This window comes from Alligator sinensis, unplaced genomic scaffold (genome assembly GCF_000455745.1).
Source record: "Alligator sinensis unplaced genomic scaffold, ASM45574v1 scaffold213_1, whole genome shotgun sequence".
In the NCBI taxonomy this organism is placed as follows: domain Eukaryota; kingdom Metazoa; phylum Chordata; order Crocodylia; family Alligatoridae; genus Alligator; species Alligator sinensis.
In genome coordinates this window covers 980,238-999,211 of record NW_005842019.1, presented here as the reverse complement: position 1 = coordinate 999,211, position 18,974 = coordinate 980,238, and the positions used below count along the sequence as shown (strand labels likewise).

The window sequence follows — 18,974 nt, the reverse complement described above, 5'->3', positions numbered from 1 at the left end:
ACTTATTCTTCCCAATGGTGCCACTGCAGAGTTCCAGGTCAGGTCTGACTCTGGCACTGAGGTCACCAGGGAGAATGATCTTGTCTTCCTTGCAAATACTAGTCAGCACATGGCCAAGGTTGGAGTACTGTTCTTCAACATCATCATCAACATCAATCATTGGGGCATATACACTGATTACAGTGGAATACTGGTTGTTGCTGAGCTTAAGACAGAAGGTCATAAGATGTTTGTTAATGCCTACCCTCTAGAATATCCGCACTTCCACCCAATTTGGTGTTATTGGCAAATTTGCTAAGCAGGTACTTGATCCCATTATCCAAATCATTAATGAAGACATTAAACAATATTGGACCAAAGATAGAGCCCTGTATAATCCCATTTGGTATCTCCTCACAACTAGATATTATGTTGTTCAGGACTGTTTGCTGTGTACGATGATTCAACCAGTTGTTTATCCACCTTACAGTATTCCATCCAGTCTGTATTTCCTTAGCTTGTTAATATGCCTGTTTTAGGAGACAGTGTTAAAAGCCTCGCTGCAGTTAAGGTATACCACACCCACTGCTCTCCCCACATCCACAGAGCCTGTCACTATATCATAAAAGGAAATCAGGTTGGTGAGGCATGACTTGTTTTTGGTGAATCCATGCTGGCTGTTCCTGATTACCTTATTCTCCTCTAAATGCTTCACAATGGATTCCTTGAAAACCAGCTCCATTATTTTTTCTGAGTTTAGAGGTCATACTAACTGGTTTGAAGTTCACTGGATCCTCCTTTTTCCCTTTCTTTAAGGGGCTCTGTATTTGCTCTTCCCAATCATTTGGGCTTTACCCAGACTCCATGAGTTCTCAAAGAGGATAGTCAGGGACTCTGAAATTACCACAGCCAATTTCTTCAGTTCCCTTGGTGCACACCATCTGGTTCTGCTGACTTGAAAACAACTACCTACTCTCTGCTGTTTGTCTTCTTTTTTAACTCAGCTTCCAACTGCACTTGTCATCTGGTAGCTGCCTCTTTTTTGTGAAAACTAAGATAAAAAGGCATTAAATACTTCTGCCTTCTCTGCATTACCTGTGACCAGATTGCCTTCCGTATTCCATAAGGTACCTATAGAATCTCCTGTCTTCCTCTTACTTCTGACATACCTATATAATCCCTTTTTATTTCTTTTACATCCCTTGCCAGCTGCATCTCAAATTGTGCTTTGGCTTTCCTCATTTTCTCCCTGCATGCCTGTGCAATACTGTCATATTCTTCCTTAGTACTATGACCAAGTATCCACTTTTTATAAAGTTCCTTTTTGAGTTTCAACTTATTGAAGAGATTACTGTCTAGCCAGGCCGGTTTGTTGCATGTCTGATTCTTCTACTTCCTTGTGATAGCTTGTTCTTGTGCCTTTAATATGGCCTCTTTACAGTACAGCCAAACCTCCTAGACTCTTTTCCCTCAGACTTGCCTCCCAAGGGATCTTGCCCACCAGTTCCCTGAAGTCTTCCCTGAAGTCTCTCCTTCGTTTCTCCTCTTAGGATCTTGAACTTTATTATTTCATTGTTTCATAGTCATAGTTGCACAAGTTACCTTCCACTTGCACATTCTCAACCAATTTCTGTTTGTGAGCAGTAAGTCAAGAAGAGCTTCCCCACCACCCTGACCTTTCTACCATCTGAATCAAAAAGTTATCCCCAAGACACTCCAGGAATCTCTTGGACTTCTTGTGCACTGCTGTTTTCCTCCCAACAGATGTCCTGATAATTAAAGTCCCCAATAAGAGCCAAATCCTGCAATTTGGAAGCTTCTGTCAGTTGTTAAGGAGGGCCTTGTTGACTTCCTCCTCTTGGTTTGAAGGGCTGTATAAGTTTTGTGTAGTAGTAAGCTCTGTGTCCAGTGTCTGTGGAACTGGAGCCACAGCTTATACTTACTGAGCAAAGGAAGTTTTATCTGTAAATAGCCACTGCCTGTTTATCTACAAAAAACACCTAGTTAACCCAACTTTGGTTATGACCCCTTAGATTTTAAAACTAGGTTAGCTAGCTAGAATTTGGTTTCTTCACTTGTTTTTTTAAGCAGGGCCCTAGCATTTTATAAAGTTGGCCAACCAGAATCTCTTCTTCCTAAAATAGATGTTTTGGGATGCACCTGGAAACTTCTGATAGAGTTGCACTTTCTCGTTCAACTAATTAAACCTTTCTGTGTAATAACTTCAGAGAATGTTCTGTTTGCCAAAGTCACATCATGGATTATAAAAATGTAGTTAGAAGCACTAGAGAAGTATTCTGACCACTTCGGATCACCAAATCGTCCCTTGATAAGGCATACTTAGTAACACCATAGCCAACAATAATGTGCCCATAAGTGTTATAAAATAGTTTGAAATATGGAGGATCTGTGTATGGGGTGAAGAGAAGGAGGAACTCTAATGGACCCAAGTCTATGAAAGGTCTTTGTTACCTAGCTGGGGTATTACTCATCAATGCTGCATGTGTTCACGTCAGGCTTACTAGGCCTGATTATGATCTCTCTCAAATATTACACTTTTCTAATTTCCATTAGGTTGAATGGAATGACCCCATTTCTTACAGATGCCATTGTAAGTGGGAGGAGAAAGGCCAGTTGTGTGTAGTCATTAACTTGTATCTGAAGTAATAATTAAGGGGTGATAAGATTGATAAAAGTGTGATTCTAAAATGTAGCAGATTGCATCTTCTTGAGTGCTCAGAAATGAAAATTTGCACAGTGGGCTGGAGAGGAATTAGATATTTCTTGCTCTCGTGGGCAAATTAATGGTCTCCCCCACTAAAGGCTGTGCCCTAGAAATGCCACTGAAAAAATAAATTATTATTTTATATTTGATTGCACTCCTATACAAAGAAGTATTGAAGTTGCGGGGGGGAGCATAATGGGTCAAAGTATTAAAACAGTCATAAGGCAGGGCTGCTCCCCTAGTTTAAAGAATACTCACTTATAAGGAGTCCCATTTTGTATTTATGGACGGACCCTCCTTGTTAAACTTTTTTTCTGACATACCTCCATGTCTTTCTCCCATTCTGGTAAACTCAACAGTCTGTCTTCATTCATTTAGCTGCTAGTGGTGATGACACATTATGCTTGAGAGCATAACCAAAGCAAATACCTGGTCTGTCTGGAATATTGTATACTGCATCTTTTTCCTTTTTTAATTTTATTATTATGACTTTTGCTTTTGGAATATGGATAACAAAGAAAGCAAAATTCCTAAAAGCAAAACAGTATAATAGCTTTTTATCAACATGTGATAATATTACTTTACTATTGTTTGGTTTTCTCTGGGTTCCCATCTGTACTGGAGTAACTTGCTTTTCTTTATCAGTTAATGCAGCTTTTCAAAGATGAAGCGCTCTAGAACCCCACTGCCGTAACAATGTGTTGTATTCATTGTGGTCTGTGGAAAGAGAAGAAAACTGGAGCTAAGTCCTGCTCACTTTGCTCAGGTGAATAGCTCTGTGAAAGTCAGAGGGACTAATAACCTTCAGAAAGCAGATACAATTTGGCCCTTAATGCCAAGAATGTTTACATTGCTTGGTTTTCCTACTGATAAACTATGAGGTGTCTATCATCTGGACATTGAATTGGATTGTTTTGTATTGGCCGTTGGGTATACCATGCAGGTGCAGAGTTTTGTCCATTGCGTACCCTTTGTGATCTTCAGGAGTGCTAAACGCTTTTCCTTGCTTGTTTTTTGTTTGTCCAAAGTTGGGGGGAAGCAGCAAAGAGATGTTTCAGTAACATCATGCAGGCCATCAGGTGGTTCCTGCAAGTGATCCTGAAGCCCTGATATATTCCAGATCCAGGTGAGATATCTAGAAGGTACCCTGCCCCAAGCAGTTCATACCAGTCTAACCATGATACAATTCCTTCCTGACCCCAAATATGGCAATCAGTCTGACCCTGAGTGGAGGGGAAGACCTCTAGCCAGGAACCTCCAGCTTGAAGTCCAGGCAGGAGCACTGACATACCCTAGTCAAAATCCCCAGCTTTATCTGTAACCAGCACCCAATGCCTATGAGGAGGGCTTAAGAAAAAATTCCCGGACCCCTCTTGATGTTCAGGTAAAGGCATGATATAAGATCTGATGCACAATCCACACAATCATGCCTCCTGCCATGCCACATGTGCATGGCAGGACTAGAGATTGTGGGATGCAGCATCAAATCCTATCATGCCTTATTGCTGTTACAGGGGGAACCCGGGATGATAATCCTGGGCTCCCCCTGCACCAGCAAGTAAGAAGTTATCACAGCTGTGAGCCCCAAAATGGGCAGGTTCAGAGTCCTGAGGGTTTGGACTCTGGATTCCTACATCACCCCAAAACTGCTGGAACCCATAATCCTGTGGCTCTATACTCTGTGCCCCAGCACCTGTGGGGCACTGCCAGCTCTAGACTCTGGTTACCAGCACCTGTGGGGCACTGCTGGGAGTCAGAGTCCTCAGCCGTGGGGTGCTGCCAAGAGGGAGGATCCCGGCAGCTGCAGGACTCCCAACGCCAGCTGTGCATGGTGCACCCCTGTGGCTGGGAACCCCTTTAGCTGATGTGGCTCACAGCCATAGGGGCAGACCTAGCTACACGTGCAAATTAAAGCTGGGTAGAAACCAACTATAAAGTTATTACACATTTTCCAGCAATAACTTTATAGCTGGTTGGACCCTTTTAAGGCCCAATAGTTAATTTTCAGGTGTAACCAGTCTAAATTAATTGTTCAGTTGGCCCATTAGTTGCATGATACGTGTAATGTGTAGAGGGGGCCCCTGCCATGCAGCAGAAAGGATAGGGCCTGTATTCCCTCCGAGCGCCACGCAGCAACCAGCAAGTCCCAGAAGCATGGGAAATACCATAGGAGAACATAGGTATAACTACACCTATATCATCCGTGAGTAGTGCCCACCCAACCTTTTGAACACCTCTGTGCCTAAAAGCTTGCAAAAAACTTTTTTCCAACTACTCAGTTGGTCTAATAAAAAATATCACATCTACCCAAAGAACCTTGCCTGACTCCAGTAATGGAGAGTTCACAACTTCCCTAAACAGTCTCTTCCACTGTCTCACTGTACTAACAGTGAAGAATTTTTTCCTGAACTCCTATTTTGCAACTTCAAGCTATTGGTCTGCATTCTGCTCTTTGTATCAAGAGAGAAAAGGTGATTTCCCTCTTTTTATGGCAGTCCTTTGAGTATTTGAAGTCTGCTATCATATTGCCTCTTAAGTGCCTTTTCCACAGCTGAACATGCCTATTTCCTTCTGCCTCTCCTCATATGATTTGCTTTCCAAGATCTTTATGTGCACTGCATAGTTAAATATTGTTGCATAGTTGCATTTCAGCACATCTGGCGAAGGCTGTTCTCAGGATATCAGTTTGGGACATGCTTTCAAGTGCAATGCAACATTTTTTTCAGTGCATGACATGGGTAGGGTTTGTTTTTGTCTGTGTGATTGTTGTTTTTGTCTATGTGATTTTGTCTATGCAATGGAGGTTTAAATAGACATACCCTTAGATGCAGCTGAGCTTAGTTAGCAGTGGCATTTTTAAGATGGGGAGACTACCTTAGGTATTTTTTATCAGAAGCTATAGCAGGGTGCTCTACAGATACAGCAGAGCTGTTCTCTGTTTCATACTTGTACTTGTTTCTTAAGTTTACTGCTTCATGGATAGAAATGGAGCTGACAGATGTTTCTAAGTTGTTTTCAATTTAAATGAAATTAAAACCTCTGCAGCAAAATTCCACTTAGAGGGGATGCATTTTGTTTAAAGTGCACTTTTCTAATTCTCCGCTATACCATTAATATGTCTCTTGAAACATCCATTTAGGGGAAACAAAGTTTAATTATTAGAAAAAAACACTGCAATTATGGTAGGTGAACAAAGCACAATAAAATGATGAGTACAAGGCTGACCTTTCTGATAATTTAAGATGTCTATATATGCAGTATTTGAGCAAGGTACATTTTGAAAAAGCTAATGAAATTTGGGAAATCATAAACATTAGTGTGGCATCAGTTGCTTCCCATAAAATTGTTTTATTCTTCTTAGAAGGGTAGAGGGGCCACAACAGAAGGGAAGGGTAAGGGTTTACTTTGGCACCATTGCCAAAGTACAGTGGCACCATTGTACTGTCTGAAGTGAATGTTGTCTGACTGGCTTCTCATATATCAGTAGGAAAGAAAAGAGCAAAGGACAGGAGTTCACTTTTAACTTCTAAGGCATTTGAGAGATTTTTTTTTTTTTTAGTTCACCAAGACTCAAGTACCATATTTACTCAAATAAAGGACGAGATTTTTTCCCTAGTCAGCACTGGGGGAAAAGCTCCTTGTCTTACATTTGCATACAAGAAACCCTCATTAAATACATTGTCTATTATTACACTGCTGCAAAAGCAAGCAGCAGGTGCTCAGTAATGGAAACCAACTATGAAATGGGTTAAATGCAGCCAACACTAAGCATGACTGTAAAACACATGGCCCATTTTGGGCCCATACTGATGGAAACCTACTACAAAGATAGGTTAGTACAGCCCATCTGAATCAAATATATGCTAGTGTCCAGTATGTTCAGTCCCCCTCAGCGCCAACTCTTTTTTGAGTCATGGTTAACACTACATTGAATACATTTCAACTTTCTCTTCACTCCCGTAGCTGACTTGTGCCATTCTTTCCCATTTCCAATGATTCCTGTTTCTTCACCAGCCTTAAATGTCTGGCAAACATCACCAAACAGGGCCCCAAACAATTCACCCTGAATCCTTGTGTCATCCCCTTCTTAGCCTGTTATATATGATTAGTGTGGCCCTGCTCTCCATGAGATGAAGCCAGACAAGGTTGCCCTTCACCTCACCTGCATATACATTTTTGGAGGATCCCAAGACTTGTAACAAGAACACATGGTTTCAGTCATGGGTGAAGAGGTCTAATTAGCACCTGGATCCTTTATGCGGGTATCCAGAGTACACACACATACTGAGCAGTGCTGAATTCTGGGGTCATGATTCCTTGAAATGCTGTTGAGTCTGCTTGGGCTCAGCCCAATGAACTGTATGAAACTTTTGGCTTTGCATTAATTTTATGCATAGTTTGTACTATATGTAAGTAGGTACAAAAGTGCTGCTTAAAAGTGTTTATGGAGTTCCTGTGCTAAAATTTGTAGCAATTTCAAAGAAGGTAAAATGCATTAATTCTGGATTTCCTAAATTACTGTAGACATGTTTCATTCAAAGTCAGTGTTTTTAAATTTGTCCCTCACTTCCATGTGCTCAGGGAGAGCAGGGTCTGACAGAAGAGGGGAAGGGGCTGCAGGGGGAAGAGGTTGCAGGGGTGGTGGGCAAGGGGCTACCTTACTCCCCAGGTAGCAGCGGGGGAGGGACAAATTCAAGGCATACCTCCAATAATTGAATTCTATACCTGGAAAATTATAACAGATTTACACATTTTCCATATATAGAATCTAATTATTGGGGGGGTCACATATTTTCAGGGTCATCTTATATTCAAACAAATACGGTAACAGGCAGCAACCTAGTTGCCAAGGACTAACATACACTCATAAAGCTAACTAGGTCTAGTCCTACTTGTCCAGAAGTGTGGGAACCTAATTCTCAGTTGCAAATCAGGTGCAATTGTTTTTGTCATTGGAAGCAAAAAATGGTTCCTAAAGTGTTGAATGTTCTTTTAAATATACACTTTGTCTTTGGAAAAACCTGGACAGATCAGACACCTACCTGTCTTTTTTTCCTGAGAATAACATGGCTTTGCTTCCATTAGGAATAATTGGAAATTGTAGTCATTAGAAAGGCACACCCTTTGGCATGATATTTATCAAGAATAATAACAGATACGAGTCATTTTGAAATAAGGTGGTTCTAGATGGGATAATTTGGCATGACTTGTCAGCTATTTATGATGAAGAAACTTTCAGTCATAAAGAATAATTACAGCAAATGATCATTACTCCTTTTAAAAAAAAACATTCAGGGCAGAAGATTTCACTGAGTGCTAATCATATGGGAAGTATGAAGGTCTCTGATACTCTATGTAGATCAATTGGGAGAAAATTTGTCCTGGCACATGGTGCCATGTTACTTTAAGGGTTTGCTCTAATGATTTATGAGTTTAAATTATTTTAAATCAGCTTACTTGGATACACTCTTGCTTATTATGCAGTAGGTTCAGTAATGTTTGGGAAAGATGTTGCATGCTTCATTTGTTAGGAAATGGTCAAATCTCTATTTTAATTTCAAAATTTGATTCAGTCTTATCTAGAGAAGTGACCACCACTTCCATAATTCAGTCTTGGGGTTTTTTCATTTCTCTCTTTCTTATCTAAACTTCTTAAAATTACAGGATTCTAGCAAGCTGGGTTTTTTTCCAAAAATGTTTTAATGCTACTTTAAATGGCATAGTTAAGGTTTCTTTATATATTGATAAATGATAATGAGGTATAAAAACTGTTTGTTTCTTGTACTTTGAAACCTACAAATAAAAAGAAAAAAAAGACAGGCAGAGTGATGAAGGTAAACTAATTAATACCCTCAAATTTTAGTTGCTGTGCTGTTTAAAGCAAAAACAGTATGACATTTGGAAAGATATTGTTAGTGCTTTAAGTGATATTCTTACAGGTCTTAAACATTCAAGGTGTATCCTTCATTTAATGTGATTATGTTTCCAAAACATTAAGCCTCATTAATTTTTAGGAGTACTTATCAGTGGCGAGTAAAAACAAGAAAAAACAGAACCAGAGAACATCAATAAGAGCTTGAAAAACAAACCCTCTCAAAAACCAATGTTGACATCTCATTAGAACAGTGGTACAATATTAATGTAGTGCATAATATAGCACTCTGCAGATAAAGAAAAAAATAAATCCTGCATCTCATGCAGTAGATTTGAGCACAACATAGTAGGTTAGAAATTAACCAAACTTTACTTATTCATCATATTTCTAGTGTACTAAATCATTAGGAGAATGAAAACCAAAATTAAATAGATCTTTATGCAGGTTTATTATTTGCTTAGCTAGCTTAAAAAAATTTCTGGGGCTAGAATATATGCAAGAGATTCCTGGGTGCATCTGCATGTGCCATTAAAGCAACATGATAAACTTGGCGCACTTTGCGCTGGAGTCAGCTGCTCCCAGGCACAGCATTTACATATGCACCTGGTACTGCAGCAGTTTGAGCTGGGCAGAGCAGCCCCAGGCTGGTAGGGGACCCGGGGGGGTCAGCTCTGGGTGGCAGTGTCAGGAGGCAGAAGAGCTGGCTGGTACATGAGCGTGCTAAAGTGCAGGGCTAGCTGCCTGGCAGCCCCTGCACTTTAGCACCCTCGTGCCCCAGTCAGCCCCTGTCACCATCTATGCATGCATTTCAGTGGAGTTAAGTACTCTGCTGTAAGATAGTAGTCCTACGGTGGACTTAATTAATGTATTAATTTACTGTGCCCTAATACAGGTGCATGTGTAGATGGTGCTAATCCAATCATCCAGAAATAGAGAGCTTCCTCCTCACTTGATGCTTGTTGAGAAACCCAGCCTTACATCTCTTCATTGTGTAATTTTTTTTTTTTTTTTTTTTGCCAACGATATCAGAGTTAATATCCGGAATCACTCTGTGGACTGAGGCGTTCTGTTAGATCACATTTATTTACTGATAAAAGAACTAGCATTATGGGATGCAGTAAATTCTAAAACTCCCGTTAACTAAGCAACAACATTCCATCAATGTAGAGGGTATGGAAAATGTACATGTGCGCTGTAAATGGAGAGGGTGCTGATTAGTGCACTTGCTTCTCCTTCCAACATGTGTGTAGAACTCCTACTAAACTCAGTTCAGGATGTGAGCATGAGTAAAGATGTAGAACTTGTCCCTTAAGACATGGTGGACCTCTGATTACAACAAGCACACAGGTTAAATGAGGGGCTTAGCTTCCTTAGAATTAACGTTGTTTAGGTCTAGACCTTTCATAATAACATTTTTTCCCCCTAGAGAGAAGAATTTTCTTGCCTTGGGAACTTTTTTTTTTTAATTTAAGAAAATAAGATGCCTACATTTTTCATTTCACTGCTCATTGTTTTCCCTTTCAGCTTCTTACCTGATTATATCAGCGGTGACTTTGATTCCATTAGGCCTGAAGTCAAGGAATACTACAAGGGCAAGGTAAATTTAATCTCTCTAACATACTTGTTACATTAAACCACTGTGAGACCAGATTCACTAGTATCTCCACAGTGAGGATCCTCAGTTCACATTGACTTCCAGTGGGGGGACTTCAGGGTGCTAAAAACTGGATCAGGCTTTTGTGCCATGTGTGGGTGGTACTATTCTAATCAATAAATAGCAGTGTTTGAAATAAGCAAATCAATTTTTATATGGTTGGATTGAAGTTTAGAATTTAGTCTCCAGCACAACCTCAAGCAACAGGATGTGTATTTGTGGAGATTTTCCCAGCTAGAAACTACTCTAAAGTTTTTGAAAATGTGTTTGAAAGAATGTTTTCATGAACAGAGGTATCAGGTTGTAAAATTAATCTCTTGTGGATGGCAACTATTTAAGCACTACAGCTATTGTCGGAAATGAGATTGCTATGCTTTGATTTTATCATTTAAGCAGCAACCTGTATATAGTCTTTTTCTGTGACTTCCTTGATCACACATCAAAGCAGTGAATCATTCTCAGTCTACCTCACTGCTTGACTAATGGAGTGCCATCTTTAATGGATTTTTGGACAGATCCCTGCATACATTAATTTGTGCTTAACGCAGCCAGTATGTTTTCCATGAACACAGTTAATTTTAACATTTGCCCATTTCGTAGATCCTGTTCTTGGGTATTGGTTAAACTCCACAGCGCATTTGAAATGACTTCTTTAACATACTGTAATGTAATGACACTTCAGTAATCCACTTGTATAGAACATCTGGCCCTGAGTCTTACCCTCGGTTCCAAGAAAGCTGGCATATTGCAGTGACCTGATCTTGAAGAAGTCTGCTTATATGTACAAGAGGCAATAGTTAAACACAAGATAAGTGATGAGTTGTCCTCCTTATCTGGGGGGCTGACTTGGTCTCAGACTTGCACATCAGGTATTTAACCTGCTGTTGTGTATTGGAAAGAGGTAGATCCAGGAGAGGTGCAGTTGCAGTCACTCCCTCTACCTCCCCCCACTTTTGATTCCTGCTTCACCCAAATTGTAAAACCAACTGGGAGAGGCAGTGGCTTTTCTATTCATGAAGTGCTGAGAGAGTCAATTGACTTCATGGCTCATTGTCATCTCCTCCATTTCTGCTAATCTCTCTCTCTCCACTCCATAGGTGTTAGTGACACACTAATCATCTTTAATAGTGTTGATGTTCCACTATTCAGACTTTCATTCTGCAGTTTTGCTGTTACCCATTCCTAGTAATGTCTCTCTTCTATTTCACAGCCATGCAGACTGTTTTTAGCTCTGTCTAAAACCTTAAATCTGGTGTAGTAACATTATCTCTGGTGTAGAAATGACTGACATTGAAGTATTGGAGGCATTGTCAAGACACTCAAGAAAGCTAGATTTTGTTTTATGAATCTGAAGGAAACGTTTAACTATAATGACTACAGAATTAATGATGCAATATCTTTTGACTATTTTGACTATTTTTTTGCTTAGTTTGTTGCGGGGGTTATACTTTATATATAAATCTAGCAAATTAGTGCACATTCTAATAGTTATATTTATTTTTGCCCTGATTTTAAACTGAATAATATAGTACTAGCTCCCTAGCTATCAGTAAAGCATTTAGTTTCTCTTTAACTACAGGCCAATTAGGTTAACTTCTATTCCAGGGAAAATCCTAGAAACATTCATCAAAGAGGTTATATGTGACAAACTTGCAGAAGGCATGATACAGAATGACAGCCAGCATGGCTTCGTCGCAGGCAGGTCTTGTCTAGCCAACCTCATTTCTTTCTGTGATCAGGTGACTCATCACCTGGACGATAGAAAAGCAGTTGAGATCATATACCTCAACTTCCAGAAAGCCTTTGACCTGGTATCCCATGAGGTACTGATCAGAAAACTGGAAGATATTGGGCTCAACTGTGGGACCGTCAAGTGGGTGCGAAACTGGTTGCGGGGTAGGCCACAGAGAGTCCAGATGAATGGATCAGCGTCGTCCTGGCAAGATATGGGCAGCGGCATACCCCAGAGATTGGTACTTGGCCCAGTGCTGTTCAATATCTTCATCAATGACCTGGTTGAGGGGAGTGAAAAGCCCATTGTCCAAGCTCACGGATGACACCAAGATATGGGGTTGTGTGAACACACCCGCAGATAGGCTGCAGATACAGGCAGACTTAGACAGACTGGCATGTTGTGCAAAACGAAACCAGATGAGGTTCAACATAGAGAAATTCAAAGTGCTGCATCTGGGAAGGAAGAACCCCCAGCACACCTACAGGCTGGGCATCGCTAACCTGACCAGTGCTATAAATGAAAGGGATCTGAGGGTAACAATACACCCCAGCATGAATATGAGCCATCAATGCGACGCAGCAGCCGCTAGGACCAATAAAACTCTGGCATGCCTCAATTGATGCATCTCCAGTAAATCCAAAGAAGTGATTCTCCCACTTCACTCAACATTGGTGCGGCCACAGCTGGAGTATTGCATCCAGTTCTGGGTGCCGCACTTCAACAAGGATGTGCTAAAACTCAAGAGGGTCCAGAGAAGGGCGACCCATATGATCAGGGATTTGTATGGCAAGCCATATGAGGAGAGGCTCAGGGATCTTGGACTCTTCAGCCTAAAGAAAAGAAGGCTGAGCGAGGACCTGATTGTGGCTTACCACTATATCAGCCCTATGATTCTAATGGGAGAAAATTGTGTGTTATGCTATATGTGACCATGTGCCACACCATCCACACCCCCGTTTTCGAAATCCTAGATCCACCCATGCATACAATATTGCTCTGATTTAATTTGTACAGGCTGTATCCCTGGTCTCAATAGGAAGCCAGAACATTTTAAATTGGAGTCTCTTCTCATAGTATCGAAGGCGGGGTGTATGTTCTCTCTTTGAAGTGCACATGCAAATCTTAGGGACCTAAGGGGAGTTATGCACATCTCCAAAGATTAGAATATATTTAGCATTTCAAATGTATCCATTTCTACTTGATTGGCAGACCAGCTTTTCCATCCATCTTTTTCATTAGTAGGCCATCAGGCTTTCCTATCTGCTTTTGCTGCCCCTTTTTGTATTGCAGCTAACCACATGCATACACCTACCAGCATATTAGTCTGTTTATGGTTCACTGTCTGTAAAGTCCACAAGAGCAGATGTCTTTCTACAGTTTAGGCTTTATGAACATGGCATTTTATATGAACTAGTAGATTTTCTTTTTACAGTCTCCTCCTGATTTTGTTTGTCAGTGAATGGGGTTTTTTAAAAAAAATTAATTCTAATGTAATGTACTGCCTGGAAGTACATAGTGTTAGAGGTGAGGTTTTAGGGAGAACATATCTGGAACAGCTCAATATTCTCACAGTTGGTACTAGGGGTGTGTGAAACGGGCCATATACAATTCAAATCTGGCCTGATTTGGGGACAGTGATTTGATTTGTTAATTCAGATCACTGTCCCCAATTCGATTGGGCCAAATCCGAATCTGAAGATTCGATACTAATTCAGAGAATCAGCGATTCAGACATAGACACAGCTTTAAATGTTTTTTTCTACAAACCTCCAGGTACCAGGCGCAGCTCATGAACACTGCGATGGTGGGGTGGATGGAGTGTCCCACAGGAGTGTAGGGGGGGCCTTGCATGCTCAGCAGCGAACCTGGAAGTGGACTGGAAGTACTTCTGGTCCACTTCCGGGTCGACGAGGGAGCGTGCAGTGCGGAGGGAGGGGCCCTGGCTCGGCGATTAGCTGCAGGGGGCCCCAGACCCAGGAGGCACCAGTTGCCAAGCCAGGGGGGTACAAGGTTCCCCCCCGCGCTCTCCCCAGCAGACCCAGAAATGGGCCAGAGCTGCTTCTGGTCCATTTCTGGTTCCAATACTGAGCACGCTGGGGACCTCCCCGTGCTCCTGTGGGGCGCAGCATCCACCCCACTATCTCAACGTTCACAAGCTGCCTGGTACCTTGATGTATGTAGAAAAAACATTTAAAGCTGTGTCTATGTCCGAATCATCGAATCTCTCCGAATCGATTTGGAGGGTTCCAATTCAATTCAGAGAGATTAAAGGGACTCCTGATTCAATTTGATTTGAATTCGGAGATTCGACTACCGAATCGGGCTGAATCTCTGCCAAATCGAATCAGCGACCGAAGCTTCGCATAGCCCTAGTTGGTACCTATGTCAGTTGCAGACCTCTATTCTGCAGCTATTTATCTCCAATAGAAATTGGGGTAGAAAAAGATGGAGGAACTATTATATTGGCAGCAAAGTATGTGTGAAAAATTGTGTGTGAATAGGGAGCAGAGCTAGGCCAACAAGTGCTTTTGAATATCTTTCCTATATATTTATCAGATGTTAAGCAATAGAAAAGTTTCATGTCATCTCATTATATACTTTGTGCTCTTGATTCGCATGCTACTTTAAGGGCAAGAGGTGTTCAGATATCTCGAGGCACTAGACCAAAACAAATTGTGTCATTTTAATTTGCACCAGAAAGTAATAAAAGTGGTGGGGTTTTATAAACTAAACCTATATTTCCCTTCAGTTGTATAAATATACTTTATAGTTCATTTAATTTTTACACATACATAAAAACTCAGGGTGCCAACTCATTCTTTTTAGACAGCACTTATTGACTGTGATAAATACATAATTTCTTTTATTTTTTAAGTGTCTGGGTATATTTTTTAAGTGTCTTTTATTTTTTAAGTGTCTGGGTCTGCTGGTGAAGAGGAGTTAGTTTTTCATATTGAAGCTTACAGAAGAAGTTAATTATTGTGTCATAAAATAGTCATTTGCAAGCAGTTGTGTCAAGGAGGATGTCGCACATGGCTATGTGAGAGAAGTGGGGTATTAAAGCCTACATTTGAAGTTAATTAGTGTAAAATAGATGTAAGCATTGGTGTGAAGGATCATGACAATTATGGACCCAATTCTCCCATCTCGATAGCTTCATGATAAAAGTAACACCACTGACCTCAGAGTTGATTCCTTATTCTCATGATATGAGTACAGAAGACTCAGACCCTCTTTCTTCATTACTATATTAAAGTTATTGAAAACTTGACACCCTTTATTGTGATCAGGCAGTCATAATGTTTAATGTGGAAAAAAGAAGCTCCCTTAGACTCATGCAGCTGATTCCTCCTTACAAGTGAGTAACATTATATGGGGATTATACAGCAATAGACCTTTTTTTCCCTGAGGAGGCTTATAAACATTGTCAGGAATCACAAGGCAACCCATTCAAATAGGCTGGGAAAATTGATTTATCTTTGTTTACATTCATCTTCTTTAGTTGTGATACGTAGTGGTGGGTAGAGAGGTCTAAGGACAAAGCCACTTCGTTTTGTATTTTAACAGGATGTTAATTATCTAGTGGGTGATTATAACTGTAAAACAGAAACAGTGGGTTTGGAGTACTTTGTTTTTGGAAAACAGAATAAATGCATGTTAGAAATTCCAAAGCTTAATTTGAGCTTTTCTGAGTTTAGCTCTCTAGTAGATTGGTGTATTTATAGCAAGCAGACCCACTAGAGGGGAAGACTGCCTAAAATCATTCAAGCTTTACATTAAGAAATAATAATTGATTTTATTTCCCATCATTTAAAGGGTCTGGTATCAGTAAAATGGGACAAGATTGCTCCACAGCTGTCAGTAATAACTTTAGAATACAATCTCTCTCTTCTTTTTCCTTGTTTAATTAGAATTCATTGTAAACAATATCAGAGGTTGATGAAAAGATAAGGTTTAACGTATCCTCCATTCTGTTGTCCTGTGATTATTAGAATATGAATGGAGAGGAAGGTCTGTTCTCTGACACTCATTTTCATCATGTTGTAAGATCCTGGATTCATGGCAGCAAGTCTTTCCTAAAAGCACACACAGGTAGAAATGAGTGGAACAAGTCCCATAAACAGCAGAGAGGACTTATGCTTATGTTACTGTCACTGCAGTCTTCTCTGTTTATCTCAGCTGAATGTTTCTACTAGTAGCTTTAAAGCATTGCTTTGGAGATGAAAAAAGCCATTTGTACTTCTGTTATCCCAGAATTAAAGTGTTTGAAAGCAAAGACATCATAGGGTGTTTCTAAAATAACAGAGGATCCTCATGTATGCCTAGGAACAGAAGACCAAATCCATGGCCCATTCAAGTCAGTTTTTAATAGTAATGAGCCAGTATGGTCTTTCCATTAAACAAGCTTCATGTAGTGTAAAGGCTTTTCTTAACTTCTAAAGGTATGGGTTCAAGCTCATTTTTCATCACTAAGTACAGACAGTTACAAATATGGTGTCCTTTTTTTATATCGAGGACTTACAACATACTAACACGACTGTAACTACATCATTTTTAACCCAGATGCAAGTTATACCAGTGTGTGGAGCAGACAGACCGTTCTCTTCAGGTAGTTGCCAGATTAGGTGGTGTTTCACCAACTCAGTACTCATTACTTGGGGAACAGATAATACCTGAGAGCAAACTGCTACCCTGATATAGACACATAACACCTTATGTTAATTTACTCATACCCAATGTATAAGTTCCAGCGTAAATCTACATGAGTCTTCCAGCCTTACAATCTATAAATCTATGAACCAAGGTAGGCCTATACATTGTACATGTGTGTTATATGTTACACTAGTGTAAACATGTCATGTTTCAGCAGTACTTTCTCTATTCTTTCTTGTAAAATTGTATATATTTATACATTTTTTATAGACTTTTTCCTTCCTTATGAATAATTGATATTTTTTCAATTTTCTTCATGTCTTGCCTTCCTGTTATATTTCCTGATTCTCTTGGTTGTCTGGGTTGTGTTACTGATTAATACGCAAGGTGGTAGAGCATTCCCTTCTTGTTCAGTGCTAATGCATTTATTTTAAGGTTCACTAACTTACTTGTAATGCTGAAGTTATTTTCATGTGTATGGTTAAATTTTACACTGGTTTGTTCAGCTATAAATGTTTAGTGCTTTATTCACTAAGAACTGCGTGTTTATATGAGAGGCTGAAAATGTGAGTAGTCATGAGGAAGGAATGGTCATTCCCATGTTAACTATTTTTTATCAATTTTTGTTAAATTTAAAGTGTACATTAAAGGTTATAAGATTTTTAGTGCCAATTTTCCTTAACTTATTTTTCTAAGTCTTAAAATTCTTGACTGTATTCTGGATAAAACTAAATCCTGAAGAATTTAACTGGATCGTTAATACTTTTTTGTAGGATTATTCATTTGAAAGTAAAAACTTGTTCTGTTCGGAGCCTAATTCTTCCCCTGAGGATGGATACCGTCTACTGGAATTTTGTGAAGGCTTACACAGAATTTCTGAGGGAGAAAATTTTGGACCCTTTAATTGTAACAAACCTGTCTGGGCTTTTACTTCACCAAGATGTAGGTTCTATAGAGTCTGATGGCGGTTTAATTCCCAGACGTTCTGAAATAGCCTCTAATTTTGGAGTTCCTCAGTTTTGGGGAGTCTAGTTTGAGTGGCTACAGGCATGTGTTATAAAAGTGCTGTGCACTCAAAGGACTGCTCAACATCACTAGAAGAAATGAGTGCTTCATGCTAATTAGTTTTGAGATGTTCTGTCGGAAGACCCTTTGAAAACGTGACCATAACAGACTTTGTCATGGCCAATGGGGGGATGACAAATTTATTTAGTGAAAATGGGAACCTGGCACAACTCTGTCCTGCCAACTTTCATCCATCCTAAATTGAACTCAAATAGAAATTTAGTTTCATGTTGGAAAAGCATGCTTGTCACTTTCCTAATTTCTCCTCCAGTCCCTTTAACTGCACTGGCACTGCATTGCTACAGGCTACTGTTTTCCTAGACTTGATATCCTTGAAGCCCTGTGCTCTTGGAAAACCTCAAATCTCATGTCATTTTTGGTTTTCTGGAACAATCCTATCTATCAAAATTTGAAAAAAGGTGCCACTACTGTTTTTAAATGATGTCACACGGTAGTAGTGATGGTTTTCTTATTGCTATGTGGCCAAAAGGGAAGGCTGCTAAAAAAAAAAAAAAAAAAAAAAGTTCTGCCTGGAGATTGAAAAAAATGCAGGCTCTTTTCCCCGTCCTGACACAGATGGCACTCTCACTGAAAAATGAACAGAGAATGGAGCCAAGGAATGTTGGTAGCAATACTGTAGTTCATTTTTGGGTGCTTCCTAACATTAGGGGTGCAGCTATAGCTTCCCTGGTATTAGTTCTGTCACAACCCACAGTTGTGGTTTTTTGTTTTTGTGTGCTTCGGCACCGCTAAATTATGTTCCCTCCAAATTGCAGCTTCTTTACACGGTGGAGTTTTCTTTTGCAATAGGAGAACCCACGTGCAAAAGAGTATTTCCCGCCGTTTATAGCCTTCTTTGCATGGTGCATTTCTTTTGCATCATAGTGATGCACGGTGCAAAGGAGTTCCCGCCATTTGTATTGAGATTCGCGCCACATTATTGGCCGATCTTAATATAGGCACACGTGGCAGCTGGCGATTGGCTTGCTAGCCGTATAAAGAGCTTGGGTGGTTTCCGCCCAAGTTGGAGAGAGAGAGAGAGAAAGCAATTGGAGTTTGGGAGAAAGAGCGTGAAGATTTCTAAGCGCTGCTAATCCCTTCGAACCCAGCTTTTTTCTTTCTCCTTAAGAGGGCAATAGAGGGCCAATTTACCGAACCCACGGAGACTTAACAACTCCAGGGGCCTATTTACCGAACCCACAGCGCTTCAACCACTCCGGGGGCCAAACGGCCTCTAGCCTCTCCCCGTCGCCGAGCGCAATCCTAAGACGTATCCCTTCCCTTTGAA

The 18,974-nt window shown here is 40.3% G+C and overlaps 1 protein-coding gene across 1 annotated transcript in view; it reads left to right on the top strand.

Annotated features, from left to right (window-relative positions):
* Positions 1–18,974, top strand: part of LOC102378771 (thiamin pyrophosphokinase 1) — a 344,925-nt gene that overhangs the window by 265,814 nt on the left and 60,137 nt on the right. Inside the window, exon 5 of the mRNA XM_006022162.3 lies at positions 10,104–10,176. Coding sequence (XP_006022224.3) covers positions 10,104–10,176 — 73 coding nt within the window. The remainder of the gene's footprint in view (positions 1–10,103; positions 10,177–18,974) is intronic.